Below are 16588 nucleotides of genomic sequence, written 5' to 3' on the forward strand. Positions count from 1 at the left end.
TTTTTAATATGTTAACTACATTAATAGATCCTAACACTGAATTATCCTTTTGTTCTTGGCTTTTTGGTGTTTTGTGTGTGTGTGTGTGTGTGTGTGTGTGTGTGTGTGTGTGTATACACGTATAAGAATCCTATTTCCTATTACATTTAGAATTCATTGTTAACAATATTCATGTATCAGTGATCTTGATCTCTTCATATTTTTGGTTAGAAAAAGTTTATCCAGATTTGCTTTAGGATCAATGTTGTACTTGTTTTATAAAAAGGAATTTGTAGGGGCACTTGGGTGGCTCAGTCAGTTAAATGTCTGCCTTCGGCTCAGGTCATGATTCCAGGGTCCTGGGATTGAGCCCCGTGTCAGGCTCCCTGCTCAGCCTGGAGCCTGCTTCTCCCTCTCCCACTCCCCCTGCTCATGCTCTCTGTTGCTATCTCTCTCTCTCTCTCTCTCTCTCAAATAAATAAATAAAATCTTAAAAAAAGAAAAAGAATTTGTAAATTTTCCTTACTTTAAAAATATTAAGGAAATTTCATACACAAAGCAGAGAACCATATAATGAACCTCCTTGTGCACATTACTCAGCTTTTATAATTATTAATATTTTGCCATTTACCTCCCCTATTTGTTTTATTTACCCTTTGCCTTTTTTTTTTTTTTTTTTTTTTGAGAGGGATGAGAAGAGGAAAGAGTGAGGAACTGGAACTTTTTTTTTTAAAGTTTTATTTTTAAGTAATCTCTACATCTAACATGGGGCTTGAACTCACAACCCCAAGATCAAAAGTTGCATGCTCCACCAACTGAGCCAGCCAGGGGCCCCAAAAGGGGCTGCTTTTATTTTTTTTAAAAATTATTTATTTATTTATTTTTTTTTTTTTTTTTAAATTTTTTAAATTTAATTTTTAAAAATTTTATTATGTTACGTTAATCGCCATACATTACATCATTACTTTTTGATGTAGTGTTCCATGATTCATTGTTTGCGTATAACACCCAGTGCTCCATTCAATACGTCCCTCTTTAATACCCATCGCCAGGCTAACCCATCCCCCTACCCCCTTCCCCTCTAGAATCCTCAGTTTGTTTCTGAGTCCATAGTCTCTCATGGTTCGTCTCCCCCTCCAATTTCCCCCCCTTCATTTTTCCCTCCTGCTATCTTCTTTTTTTTTCTAAACATATAATGTATTATTTGTTTCAGAGGTACAGGTCTGTGATTCAACAGTCTTAAACAATTCACAGCGCTCACCATAGCACATGCCCTCCCCAATGTCTATCACCCAGCCACCCCATCCCTCCCACCCCCCACCACTCCAGCAACATTATTTTTAAAAATAATCTCTATACCCAATTTGGGGCTGAGGGACTGGAATATTTTAAAGCAACTATTAGACTTTACATATATTTACCCATGCATAATTTAGCATTTATTTCTAACAGCTATTGACTTTTAAAAATATAGCAATGACATTTTAAAGGTAATATTACTATGGTTTAGAAAATTAACAGTAATTGTTTGTCTAATACCCAGTCTGTTAACAGTTGTTTTTGATAGTTTAAAAAATGTTTTAGAATTGGCTTTTTAAAAATCAGATTCTAAACAAGGAAGTTGCATGACATTTCTTTTAAGACAGATGCCATTTATTTGTTGAAAAAAACTGCATCATTTGTCTTGTAGGATTTTTTATATTCAGGATTTGTTTGAATTTATCTTCATGGTATCGTTTAAGATAGTGCTTTATCCCCAGATTTCTAGTAATGGTAGTTAGATTTAGAGGTTGAATTAGATTCAGGTTTGATTTTGCCCTTGTATTTTGTTTTTCAAGACTAACACAAAGTGATATATGCTTACTGTTGCATCCTTCAGGAGACAAATAGTGTCCAATTATTTCTCTCTTTTTTAAAAGATTATTTATTTATTTAGGGAGAGAGAGAGTGCGCGAGTGTGTGTGTAGGAGGAGGGGCAGAAGAAGAGGGAGAGAGAGAGAATTCTCAAGGATACTCCCCACTTAATGCAGAGCCCGAAGTGGGGCTTGATCTCAGGACCCTGAGATCATGACCTGAGCCGAAACCAAGAGTCACTCACTTAACTGACTGAGTTACCCAGGCATCCCCAATTATCTTTCTTTATAATAATGGATCAGGATCATGTTTGCATGTCACTTAATATTCTTCTGCATCACTTTTAATGACTACATTGCATTTTGTGGAGTGGCTGTTCTATAATTTATGTTTATAGTCTGTGGTTGGATATTTAGGTGAGAGTCATTGTCTTTCACTATGCTAGTTATTTAGTGGGTTTTATTATATTGAAGACTCAGAGACTTCTTCAACTTAGGGAAAGTCTCATGTTATTACTTTGATCATTTCAACCGTCAATCAAGGATAATTTCTTTTGAGGGGCGCCTGGGTGGCTCAGTCGTTAAGCATCTGCCTTCGGCTCAGGTCATGATCCCGGGGTCCTGGGATCGAGCCCCACATCGGGCTCCCTGCTTGGTGGGAGGCCTGCTTCTCCCTCTCCCACTCCCCTGCTTGTGTTCCCTCTCTCTCTATCAAATAATAAATAAATAAAATCTTTAAAAAAAATAAAAAGAATGATTTCTTTTGAAGAAGTAGAAGCCCATTCAAAATAAGGTCAAGCAAGAAATACAGTTGCCCTTATTGGAACTCAAAAGTTTTTAGGTTCTCTTCGGGGCCTCAAGTTTGTCTTCTCTGCCTCTCTGCAGAATTCTCTCATTTTTTTTCTCTGTCATATGAATTAACCATGACATCTCAGAATGGAAACCTTGAAGTCTTATGAAATGTTCTTGTCTACTCTCTATAGTTAATCTAAATGCCCCAAATACAAGTTCTTGGAAAATGAATCTTACCGGTCTTGCTATGCATGGGAGTATTTTGGGTGTGGTCATGTGTTATTAGGTCCACCTTTTTAGCAGGGGCTATAGATGATAAACTCTTTTAAGAATATAGGGTTGGCTGGGCGCCTGGGTGGCTCAGTCGTTAAGCGTCTACCTTCAGCTCAGGTCATGATCCCAGGGCCCTGGGATCGAGTCCCACATCAGGCTCCCTGCTTGGCGGGAGGCCTGCTTCTCCCTCTCCCACTCCCGCTGCTTGTGTTCCTGCTCTCATTATCTCTGTCTCTGTCAAATAAATAAATAAAATCTTAAAAAAAAAAAGAATATAGGGTTGGGGCACCTGGGTGGCTCAGTTGATTAGGTGTCTGACTCCTAAGTGTCTGACTCTTGATTTCGGCTGGGGTTGTGAGATGTAGCCCCTTTCAGCTGTGCACTCAGTGCAGTCTGCCTGTCCCTCTCCCTCCCCCTGCTTGCCCTCTCTCTCTTTCAAATAAATAAATAAAATCTAAAAAAAGAAAAAAAAGAATATGGGGTTGGACACATGTCTAAAGAGGTGCCTAGCACAACATCTTTATCATGTATACTAAATTCTTACATATATAAAAATACCATTCTTCAGCATAATACCCTCCAGTTCCATCCATGTCGTTGCAAATGGCAAGATCTCATTCCTTTTGATGGCTGCATAATATTCCATTGTGTATATATACCACATCTTCTTTATCCATTCATCTGTCGATGGACATCTTGGCTCTTTCCACAGAGAAAGACATGTATCATATGACCTCACTGATATGAGGAATTCTTAATCTCAGGAAACAAACTGAGGGTTGCTGGAGTGGGGGGTGGGGTGGGAGGGATGGGGTGACTGGGTGATAGACACTGGGGAGGGTATGTGCTCTGGTAAGCGCTGTGAATTGTGCAAGACTGTTGAATCTCAGATCTGTACCTCTGAAACAAATAATGCAATATATGTTAAGAAAGAAAAAAAGAAGAAGAAGAATGTAGCAGGAGGGGAAGAATGAAGGGGGGGAAATCAGAGGGGGAGAAGAACCATGAGAGACGATGGACTCTGAAAAACAAACTGAGGGGTCTAGAGGGGAGGGGGTTGGGAGGATGGGTTAGCCTGGTGATGGGTATTGAGGAGGGCACGTTCTGCATGGAGCACTGGGTGTTATGCACAATGAATCATGGAACACTATATCTAAAACTAATGATGTAATGTATGGGGATTAACATAACAATAAAAAAATAATGCAATATATATTAAGGAAAAAAAAAAAGAAGAAGAAGATAGCAGGAGGGGAAGAATGAAGGGGGGGAAATTGGAGGGGGAGAAGAACCATAAGAGACTATGGACTCTGAAAAACAAACTGAGGGTTCTAGAGGGGAGGGGGTGGGAGGATGGGTTAGCCTTAGCCTGGTGATGGGTATTGAGGAGGGCACGTTCTGCATGGAGCACTGGGTGTTATGCACAAACAATGAATCATGGAACACTACATCTAAAACTAATGATGTAATGTATGGGGATTAACATAACAATAAAAAAATAAAAAAAAATACCATTCTTGCCTATCTTCCTTTCCAAATACTTTTTGGTTATTCTCACTAGTTTATTTTTCAGATTAAATTTAGAACCTGTTGTAGTATTTTAAATCTACATTGATATGGTAGCTGCTAGCCACATGTAACTATTTAAATTAATAAAAATGTAGTTCCTTAGTTGCACTAAGCACATTTCAAGTACTCACTAGCCCCATGTAGTAGTTAGTGGCAAGTGTACTGAATAGTGCAGATACAAAGCGTTCTATCATCACAGAAAATTCTATCGGGTACTGCTGCTTTAGAGGCTTGTACGTTGATAATAAGTTATCCTTTTTTTAATGCTCATGAAGGAGTCAAAAATCTCTATTTTGTGTAGGTTTTGCTTGTAACATTTTGGTCAATTATATAGGAGAAGGTGATGTCACAGGATAGCTTTGTTTTCTCATTTTAAAAAGTTCATTGAAGGAAGTTTGAAAAATACGTAAGTGTGCAGTTGGGTTAATTTTCACCAACCAAATAATACATCTTTTTACCACATTTCCTTTATTCCTGGGTTCTATTTGATTCATGTCTGATTATTTGGATTTCATAATCATGTAGTTTTGTTCAAGAAGAGCAGATAAGTATTTTTCTAATATCACATCAAGAGGTACATTGATGCCAGTTTGTCTGACCACTGTATCATTTGACCATTTGGTTAAACTGGTGTCCATGATAAAGGCACATTTTTCTTTTGCTGTTAATAAGTAATCTGTGGGGTGATATTTGGAGGATGTATGAATATCTTGTTCCCCAACAACTTTACACTCAATGATTTTAGCATCCATTTAGGTAGCTTTCAGGAATCAGTAATTACATTGAGAGTTGCAAAATGGTGATTTTAAAAATTCTGTTTACATACAATTTTTAGCTGATATTCTGTAAGGAAGAGCTTTCCCTTTTCCCCTCATACTCTTTGATTTATTTTTTCTTTTCTTTTTTTTGTTATAAACACCCCAGGTATGTCTCATGAAGTTGGCCAGTGTGACTTACTATACTTTGAGACTTGTTGCTATAGGCACTTCTGTGTAAAGTGCTGTTAAACCAAGAGAATTTTTGCTTTATAGGTTTGGTCATTTTTAACATGTGTTTATTCTTAAAATGAGAATTTTTATAGAATATAATTGTTATAAATTTAGGTAAAAAGTTTTACTGCTTTGGATCTTTTTTGATTAATTCTACTGAAACATAAACTTTTCAGAAACTGGGGCAACTGTGTTAAGGAATTCCCATTTACACCAGGCAAGAAAGTAAACAGTAAGTGGAGAGTAGGGTAACAAACACTTACGGTATCAAAAAACAACCGTGAAAAGGATCTGTCTTAATGTGCTAGCCCATTGCAGTTTAACATATTGCTTACAACCTTCACAATAGAATTTGAGTGACTTCAGTTACACATTCCAGGAGACTGGCAGTCTGTTACAATCAGAGTCTGAACTTTAGAGCAGGCTAATTTACAGCGATGGGATGAAGAAAGTTGTGGATTTGTATTACACACTCTCACCTGACACTGTATCTGATCCCTTACCTGCTGATTGACATCTTGAATGAGCTCTTTGAAGCAAGTTCCAGCTTAATTAAAACGTTTGCTTGGTTAGCAGTGATCTGTGAAAGCCTGTGATAAATATTGAATCAGGTTCACCTGCTGGTTGCTGTGAGTGGATAAACAGCTGCTTTGTGCAGTTTAATCATGAAACTGGCAGTAGAGTACTACTGTTTGAATTTTTTAAAAAGAACAGTTGAGAAGGTATAGTTATGTCACTTTTGCTATCTTACTAGAGTGTGTGCTTATGTGAGATTTTACACAACAGGCATTCAGTACCTGTTTGGATGGCTTAGACAACAGCAGTTGGTTGATAAAGATTAACAATAAACCCTCTTTTTTGTGTCTCAAAGATCATAGTATAATTCTACCTTCATTGGTTTTTTACCACTAGCTTTTTATGTGCATGGCATTCTGAAATTAAAAAGGGTAATATTTTGCTTTTTTGCCAAATTAAATGGTAGATGAAAATGAGCCTGTTAAACAATCTTTGTTTTGAGGTTTAAGTTTATGAATTCCAACTTTTCCACAAAGTTATCATGTATTTATAACAACTTGAGGAACTCTTTTAGATTTTATTTTTTTATCTGTAAAATGGAGTTAAAAATAAACAATGGCAATAAACTAGGTGTTTTAGAATTATGTTAATATTAGGTAATTAACAAACAAAAGATAAATGAATTTACAAGCAGTGGAGGAACCTTTGTAATATTGTCTTCTTTGGACTCTGAACTTGTTTATTCCTCTACAGAACAAATGTGTCTGGCCAAGTTGGTTGTAAAGAAAATGCTGTTTCCATTTGATTTTCATTATAAAATCAGACATAAATTCTGGAAGAAAGCCCTCACCCAGTAAGTCACAGTCCAGTCTTCTTGAGCACCTGAGGAAAGTTTGGACTTACTTTCTGGAAATGCACACAAAATTGTGTCTGTAGTTTCTGGGTGATCTCAAACCCTCTCTTCTGTAACAGTTCATCGACCCTAAATTAAGAACATATTTCCTAATAAATTAGGTTGAAACATTTTGGTCAAGAGGTATTAAGATGAAAGCTATCTGCTTTCATAAGCAGCTGAGGAAGAACCAGAATAGACTGTATTTGTTATGCTAGGTTTCTTTTGAAGTACTTTTTAGCATTTTTCAGATATATTGTCCACTACAATCATTAGCTCCAAAGATTATCTACTACAGTGGGGGTTCCTAATTCTGTACCTAAAGTTTTATAGTTTTATTCCTATCATCAGTTTGTTTGGAATTTTATGGGGAGAATAAAATTTTATTTAAGTTACACTCGTTCTGCTCAACATTGTTTTTTTGATGTTTATGTTGATGCATGCAACTCTGGTTTTTATTTTTTTCATTATGGGTAGTATTCTATTGATTGAGAAAAAACCCCACAATTTATTTATCCATTCTTTTTTTGATACATTTAGCTTGTTTTCCTCACTATTAAAACAATGCTGCAAAGAATATCCCTATTGTATCTGTCTTAATGTGCAAGAGTTTCTTTATAATGTATACTTTACAGAGTCATGCTGGGTCAGAATGTCTATGTATCTTTGATTCACTAGATCAACAGTTTCCTCTACAAAGTGGATGTGCCACTTTCTACTTGGGTCAGCAGTGTGTGAGAGTTGCTTCATATCTTCTCTAACACCCTATCTGATGGATGGGAAACAGAATTGAATTATGATTTTAATTTGCATTTTCCTACTTAGTAATGAGGTTGAGCATTAAATTATATGCTCGTTTCTCATGTTTATAATAATAAACATTTTTATTTTGAAGTAATGTTTATATAATAAACATTTCTGATGTTTATTGGCCTTTCAGCTTTTCTCTTCTGTGATTTTCTTGTTCTGGGCCATCTATTGGATTTGTCTTTTAAAATTGATTTGTTGGAATTCTTCATATGTTACAGATACTGGTCTTTGGTTATATGCTATCTTCACTTAGTCTGTGCTGCTGCCTTTTTCCCTTTTTTTTTTTTCTTTTTTAAATGAAGGGGAGTGCCATTTTAAATAGACATTTTACATCTTAACAAGATTGTGTTTTCAGTCATTGTGTTTTTGGTGTATTGTTTAAGAAATCCTTCCCCACATTGGGATCATAAACATATTTTCCTATACAGGGCCAGAGACCTTAATTTATCACAAAACATAAAATATTTACTTTCTGGCCCTTTACAGAAAAAGTTTGTTGATGTGTGCTTTAACAGTCTCTTAATTGAGAGTTTTGCGGTTTCTTTTTCTTGAGGAACATAATGTAAATCTTGTTAGAAAATATTTGATTTAAATATCAACTAATAATAAGTTAAAATAGTTTTTTTGAACTAAATTTTATACCTTATCTTTAGGAATATTTTGTAATTGCATTCAGTAAATAATGCACTTAGAGTACTAACTTTAAACAGTTCTGTAATTCATGAGTGAAACTGGTATTGATAAGCTCCAAAAACTGCTTTGTAGTACAAGAGTGAAGCATTGTCAATGAGATAAGGTGACACTTGTCATTATCTTCTGCTTGGCTTGATCTATTAGAAATTCTAATATTTCTTGAATGAATGAATGAGATAGAACATATAAAGTGTTTAGCACAGGGACAGTCTTAATAAATGATCACTATAATTAACAGTGACTATATCAGGATATATGTTTGTTGCTCACAACTATAAAGTGGCCCAGATATTAGCATAACAAGATGATTTTTCTTTTTGGCCTTGAAAATAACAGATTGCCCTGCACTTTTTCTTTTAAAAGCTAACCTTTTTATTTTGAAGTAACTTTTTGATATGTGAAGAACTTCAAATTAGGACATCAATTATGCATCTGTTGGATAAATACAGTGCTGTACATGTACAGTACTTGGCTTGGGGACATAAGTCACAGTCTTTCAATTAAAAAAAATTTAAGTTATAGTCATATGCAAAACACCATGTTTCTGAATGAGTTATATAAAGAAATGTAAGACATAGTTTCTGTCCTCAAGGAATTTGCAGTGTGGTTGAAAGACAATACATGCACATGTGGAAAGTTTTAGAAAAGTATGTAATTATTTCATGGACCTAGTTTTCCCTTTATTTCCTACAAATTAACTTCTTTTGGTCTTTTTTCCTCTTTACTTTTTTATATACTTATTTTTCACATAAATATACCCTTTTATGTCTGTGTTTATAATTCAATTCAGAGCCTCCTTTTAGAAGGTTACCTGATTTTTGACTTAGCAAAGTAACTTCTCTGACAATACAACAATATCCTTTGTTATTTTCCATTTTTAAATGTGTTTAGTCACCATGCTCATTTTTATTTTTCAACTATTTAGGCATAGTAATTTTTTTAATGTATTTTTTTAAGATTTTATTTATTTGAGAGAGTGAGCGAGTGAGTGAGAAAGAGAGAGAGCGCATGTGGGGTGAGGGGCACAGGGAGAAGCAGACTCCCTGCTGAGCAGGGAGCCTGATGGCAGGGCTCGATGCAGGGCTCGATTTCCGGACTCCAGGATCATGACCCGACCAGAAGGCAGACTCTTAACCGACTGAGCCATCCAGGCACCCCTAGGCATAGAAATTTTTATGTTGTTTTTGTGGGGAAAGGTTGGAGAAAACTATGAAACTTTAGACCTTGACATTGTATCTTATTCTACTTGAACTTACAACTTTCTGAAAGGAATAGTGACAAGGACTCAGAATTTGGTCTTTCTTTCAAGATCAAATCTTATAATCTTTCTTCCTTCTTTCAAAAATTTAGATATATATTTCTGTATCATAGGACAAGAGGGAGAATAGATAGAAATTGTTAGACATGAAGAGAATTTTCTAAAATCCTTGGTTGCTGACCTTCTAAGAACAGTTTGACTATTGTAGATGTGAAATGTATTTTAAACAATTGACTCCTACATATGGAAAGAATATAGTGTCACGCCCACATGCATCTCTTGTGTTTCTCCTTATGTATGTAGGCTCCATGCCCAACGTGGAGCTTGAACTCATGACCCTGAGATCGAGTCGCATGCTCCACTGATTGAACCAGCTAGGTGCCCTTATAGTTTTTGTTTGTTTGTTTGGTTTGTTTTTTCTCTTTAAATGATAATGGAATTTTGGTGTTATTTGGGTTGGTTTGGTGTTACTTCTTGTCTTTTGTTGAAGTAAAAGGACTCTAGACAGTTTCTATAGGAGAAGCAGCCATCTCTTAAAGGGCTTGGCTCTGCCACTCAGTGTAGCCACTTTCAGGTCTTAGAGATTACAGGTTTTGGGGAGCCTATATGTTTTATCTTTCTTGACATTCAGATACGTTGGATGAAAGTGAATACTTTTTAATTTATTCTCCATTTCCTCATGCAGTCTCTGTAAATTCAAAGGTCAAAATCAAAAGGAAAATATCCCTTTGAAAGACAAACCTGATAGCTTGTTAGCAGGAGAAATACTTAATGGAAGGTACAACATTATTTTATTTTGTTCATTTATTGTTTCAAGACGGCTAGGTCAAAGTGTTTTCAGAGAGAGGCCATAAAGTGTTAGCCTATTAATTGGATTGGAGGATATTATGACTTCCTGCCATGACTGTTTTTAGTGTTCTTTCTCTAGTTTTCTTACAGAATTGGAAGTAGGTGATTTTGGTACAAATAATTCTCTTTTGTTGCTAAATAAATGTCTTTTTGAAGCCTCTGTTTTCCTGCCACATTCAGTTTTTTTCTATATTTAATATGATTGTACCAAATCCATTAAATGGAAACTTCAATAGAAGATCACTTCTGAAGAAATAATTCTTCTTTAATATTGCAAAGGAAAAAGAATCAGCTTTCTTTCTTAATTTCCATCTTCTATAATACTTGCTCAGCCACCTACTGAAAAACCATATTCTTGAGTCAGCCTCAAATTCATAGATGATATAATTACTTCAGACCACTATAAAACATAACAAAAATATGTTTAATATAAAATTACCTATAGTTTATAATTCTATCAGTTATGGAGTGAAAAACAGATTTAAGGTACCTAAATAAAGCTGCTCTAATGGGAAAAGTTTTCTTTCTTTTTTTTTTAAAGATTTTATTTTATTTATTTATTTGAGAGAGAGAGAGAGACTGAGAGAGAGAGCACAAGAGGGGGTAGGGTCAGAGGGAGAAGCAGACTCCCTGCCGAGCAAGGAGCCTGATGTGGGACTTGATCCAGGGACTCCAGGATCATGACCTGAGCCGAAGGCAGTCACTTAACCAACTGAGCCACCCAGGCGCCTGGGAAAAGTTTTCTGAAACTAGTTCTCAATCTTTTATTTTTGTTAGTTACAGCTACTATCATAACATTTTAAGATAGGGAGATCCTTTTTTAAAATTATTAATGCCAAATTCATCCCTTTTAAAAAGTAAAAAGTTTTAATACAAAACAGCAAGTTATAAAACTATATAATAGCATCCCTTTTTATTTGAAAAAATATGGGAGATATATATGTATAAAGGTCTTTAAGTTATATATTAAATTATTTGTCATAGGTGGTTGACTTATTTTTATTTCAATATTGTTTGGACTTTTGGTTAGAAAAAAGTGGAATTAAAAGGTGTAGGTGATAAAGCTTTAACTGAAATTGATGTTGAAAGTGTTTCATCAAAAAGGAGGTTTTCTAAACCTTGAGAGAAGACCACTTTATTGGATTACTTTTATGCTTGGATATAATATAGCCATAAGGTATATAGCATTTCAGTATTCAATTTAATATTCAGTATTTAATTTATTGTATCAAAGGAAGAGAAATAGTATAATGAGTGAAAAGATTAAAGGTACAGAAAAGTAAACTAATTCTGCTACCTAGAGTTATCTTAATTCATTTACCAGGTTAATTAATTAATGTGATCATTGCAAAGGCCAAAACAGAATTCAGTCAGAAATACCATGATATAATTTGCATTCCATTTTCTGTGTGACCATAAATTCTTAGATATTGCAACATATGTAACATAAACCAAATGTCAGCTGTTTCCGCCTCACTGTTGACAAGAGCCCCATTCATAACTCTTCTTTTTATCCTTTCAGTGAATAAGTAATTATTCAATATAGAAGGCAGGATATTTGGAACTGGCTATTTAATGTGGCAGCACTCTGTAATGAAATCTGCTGCTACTGGCAACCTGAGAGGGGAATGTAACAATTCCAGCATGGCTGTAACTTTATCTGCTTTGACTGACTGTTTATTTGGCACATCAGTGAACCTTTTATCCCAGTGAGTGACAGCTCCAGAAGGGTCACATTTACATCCATTCTATCATGTATTGTAATATTTAATGGAGGACAAGGTTGAGCGAGACTGGGAGTAATTTGAACTTGCTTTTCCACTGAGTTGAGGCTAAAAGACAGCTTGATCCCCAGTATTGTGGTGTAACGTGCTATGACTTAGCATTTGTTTATGAAGGCTATTCTTACTGATTATAATTAAAAAAAAAAAAAACTTCAGTTAAAAGGTGTATTTGTTCTATTGAACAAATTCTCTTAAGCTACTGTGCTATTTAGCTTTTTTTCCCCATCAGTGACCACTTCTATAAACTAACGATTTCACGGGATTTCTCTTAAATGAGGCTGCATTTTGTCTCATTTGTATAGTAATTGAGGTTGAGGAGGGAATAGTTATTAAGAACTCATGGTTCTAATATATAGCAATGAACTTTTTATTTTATTTTTGAGTTTGGAAACAGAAGAGAAAAATCAGGTAAATAACAGACTATATTCCTGCTGTTCCATATGTTGCGTTTAGGAGACATTTATCTAATTATTTTAATTGTGGAAATGAATTATGAGTAAAATTGTCCAGAAAAAGCTATCCTGAAAAATTTTACTGATGGATTTGAATTCCATGACAGGTAATCGAATTTCAGATGTATTTGTTCCACACAAGCAACCTGCCTCATTATTAAATATTAATAATTTGCATTCATTTGCATCCCTTTGCTAGAGAATAGTTTTCTTGTTTTTAATGCTATTTTAGATTCAACTTGATATTTCTATTTTTTTGGTAAGCTATATTTAAAATGCTCTTTAAAGTGTTGGTATAGAATATTTGAATGGGCTACACTGTGAACAAAAATAGCACTATCAACTCTAAACTGTAGTATTACGAGTTCACTTGAAGCCTAAGCAAAAATGAAAATTGTCCTCCATTTTGTCTTATTTTTATAATTAGAATTAAAACCTCTTAAAACATTTAGAATTTGAGAGTCGGAATGATATGTTAGAAAACCATGCAAATATGGAAACATTGTAACTTTTAAGAGTGCAAGAAAAGCAATTTGAAATGGAATTTGTATTTTTTTTTTAATGGCAAGTTTTAGATGATGTAATATCTTGACATTTCTCTTTATTTGACAGTTGTGATTTATTACTTATAGATTCTGATTCTGTGAGGGGTTTAATAACATTTTTTGTGGTAACCAGGCATAAGTTGTCTTTTCTTTCCTTTGTTACAGCCCCCTGGTCACTGTTCCAGGTGTTGTTGTTCTACTAAACAAGGAAGCAGTCAAGATTCCTCAAATACCACTAAGAAGGATCATGGGGGGAAATCCAAGATACCCAAAATATATTTTGGGACACGCACACACAAACAGATAGCTCAAATTACTAGAGAGCTCCGGAGGACAGCGTACTCAGGGGTCCCAATGACTATTCTTTCCAGCAGGGATCATACTTGTGTCCATCCTGAAGTAGTAGGTAGCTTCAACAGAAAAGAAAAGTGCATGGAATTGCTGGATGGAAAAAACGTAAGTAAAGTTATTTTGTTTTAGAGAAAAAAATAAGGCTGAAAGATTCAATTTACTCAATTTTTTACATGTTCATTTTCTGTTTCATATGTGTATTTCCAGTGATAATCAAATAACTTATGAAAACCAAATGAATTGCTAGTATTGCTATTTTTTTTTTTTAAGATTTTATTTATTTATTTGACATAGAGAGAGACAGTGAGAGAGGGAACACAAGCAGGGGGAGTGGGAGAGGGAGAAGCAGGCTTCCCGTGGAGCAGGGAGCCCGATGCGGGGCTCGATCCCAGGACCCTGGGATCATGACCTGAGACAAAGGCAGACGCTTAACCACTGAGCCACCCAGGTGCCCCTAGTATTGCTATTTTTTGAAAAATAATTTTACCATAAGAAAATCTTTCTTCAAGTTTAAAATGATAGGTTTTGGTTCTAAAGCTTGGGGATATTTAATTCCTTGAAATTAATTTCCTAGTACCTCTTTGAAATCCCGCTACCAAAAATAGTCAAATATGGATGATGTCATAGGAGGAGATAAAAGTATTTAAATAATTTAGCCTAATTCGATCTAATTAATATATTTTATATATTTTAAAACTTCATGAGAAGATAGTTTATTTAGGCTCTCTCTTTGAGTAAATTTTTAAATGCTTTTTAATTGAATGAGAAATATAATGATTATCCTATCTTGTAATTCTGATAAGTACAAACTTCTCTTTCAAAAAAAGTTATATTAAATTATTAACTTTAAAGATATGTCGTTGGTGGTTTTGAAGTTTTCCAGGGAAATCTTGAATAATATGAATTTGGTCAAGGTGGAATTGAGAAGTCTTCTTTAGTAAAAACATAATAATTTTTTTGGCGGTATTAGTTTGGTAGTCTGTGTACAGTTTAATAACTCGTTTAGTCTGAAACTGAAGTTACAAGTCTGGAATATACTCAGAAATTATTCATGAACCATAAATTGATAGTCTATGAAATGACCAATGGTAAATTAATATATTTTGAAAGTTGTTCTATCTTTCACTAGTATTTTGTCGAACAGAGTTGGTTCTACACAAAAGGCTATGAGCCATAGACCCTAGAGTTTCATTTAATTGATATATCACCTTCTACCATGTAATGTGAATATATTATTTTATATTATGCATTTCTTTCTCATTGGTTATAAATAATTGAAGATACCTGCTTTTGGTTGCCTGGACCTAATTCTGCCTCAGAATGCTTAGCTCATAGCCATACATGAACATTCTTTTTCTTGTTCTCAAGTCCTTAGGGTAATTTGGTATTGTAATGATGGCCAATTACAAAGTCACTATAGGTGTCTATGTTTACTGTGGCTGAATTACCAAAGCGAAATGATAAATAGATAACTGACAGTTTGAGTGAAAAAGAGTTTAAAAGTGTGATAACACTTCAATTGACAGACTCCCCTCAGGGTTGTGTTACACAGCTAAAATGGATGAGCCATTCTAGTTTTGCTATCAGCCTGCACAGGAGTGTCATTCTAAGTGCCCTTAAAGTCTAAACTTTCCGATTTTTTGGCTTGATCCAAAGGCACATGTGTTTTTGTTCACTGTTTCTTTTACGATAGTACTCCTATACTGGAAAAGCAATGCACTTATCTGCTAAAAGTTAATTTTTGTTTCAAATAAGAAAAACTAATCTTAACTAGCCCTAGAAATAATTCTAAAAAATTATTTTAGATATGGAAGAATGTGTTTTTTGTGAAGATGAGATTTAACAGTTAATAATCATGTTCTCATTTTAATGTTGGGTCACATTTTAGAGATGTATCCATATGTACATATGTATAGAAGAAGTGTAAATGAAATACATCAAAATGTTACTAGTACATTCTTTCTGTGATAGAATTATAGATAATTTAGTGGGATTTTTGGTACTCCGTTGTATCTTCCAGATATTTTATAGTGAACACTCTTCTATTTTTTTCCCCTAAGACATACCTTTCTCCCTTTCTCCTTTCTTCCTTTCGTTTTACTTCTTTATATTTGATTAAGTAATACTGTCTCATGGCTCAAACTGAAAATGTACAGAAGTGTTTATAGAGCAAAATCTCTCTCACTCCTGTCCCCAAGTCACTTAGTTATCTTTGAAAGCAACCAGTGATACCATTGTTCTTGTGTATCCTTCAAGAAATATTTTTGCCTAATATCACTTTAATCAGAACAATGGCACAGCAAACATAATTCAAAACATTTTTTTCAGGTTAATTTAGAGTATCTAGAGCTATACTGAGTCAACTAATAGAGTTTCTTTAAAATGGTTGTGATTATGGTTATGGTATAATTTCTCTCCTGTAAAATCTTTGCCTTGTGGTTTTAATGATGTTCTGAAAATTCTGAGATAAACTTGTTTTATTCCTTTGTTGATTCACATTTCAGTAACGCATGTTTGTTTTTAGGGCAAATCCTGCTATTTTTATCATGGTGTACATAAAATTAGTGATCAACACACATTACAGACTCTTCAAGGAATGTGCAAAGCCTGGGATATAGAAGAACTTGTCAGCTTGGGGAAGAAACTAAAGGCATGTCCATATTACACAGCACGAGAACTAATAGAAGATGCTCACATAATATTTTGTCCTTACAACTATCTTCTAGATGCACAAATAAGGGAAAGTGTGAGTAACTATGTGAAAATTAGAACTTTTCTCCTACTTATTGGAATGTAAATGATCAATGTGAAAGCTTTTAGATGTTTTACTTTTTACTTTATTTTTTGCTTTATATTTAATTTATGTAAATGTATAAGATTAGAGTACTGAAAACATATACTGAGGTGTATTAAAAACTGAATTTTAGATCTTATCACCTTAATGTCCAAGGTAATTAATACTTTTAAGGACCTAGTACTGAGT

The 16588-nt window shown here is 34.5% G+C and overlaps 1 protein-coding gene across 1 annotated transcript in view; it reads left to right on the plus strand.

Annotated features, from left to right (window-relative positions):
* BRIP1 (BRCA1 interacting protein C-terminal helicase 1) overlaps nucleotides 1-16588 on the plus strand; it is a 176572-nt gene that overhangs the window by 39947 nt on the left and 120037 nt on the right. Inside the window, exons 6-7 of the mRNA XM_032428708.1 lie at nucleotides 13420-13710; nucleotides 16130-16351. Of these exons, the coding sequence (XP_032284599.1) occupies nucleotides 13420-13710; nucleotides 16130-16351 (513 nt within the window). The remainder of the gene's footprint in view (nucleotides 1-13419; nucleotides 13711-16129; nucleotides 16352-16588) is intronic.

Source organism: Phoca vitulina, unplaced genomic scaffold (assembly GCF_004348235.1).
Source record: "Phoca vitulina isolate PV1807 unplaced genomic scaffold, GSC_HSeal_1.0 scaffold40, whole genome shotgun sequence".
In the NCBI taxonomy this organism is placed as follows: Eukaryota; Metazoa; Chordata; class Mammalia; order Carnivora; family Phocidae; genus Phoca; species Phoca vitulina.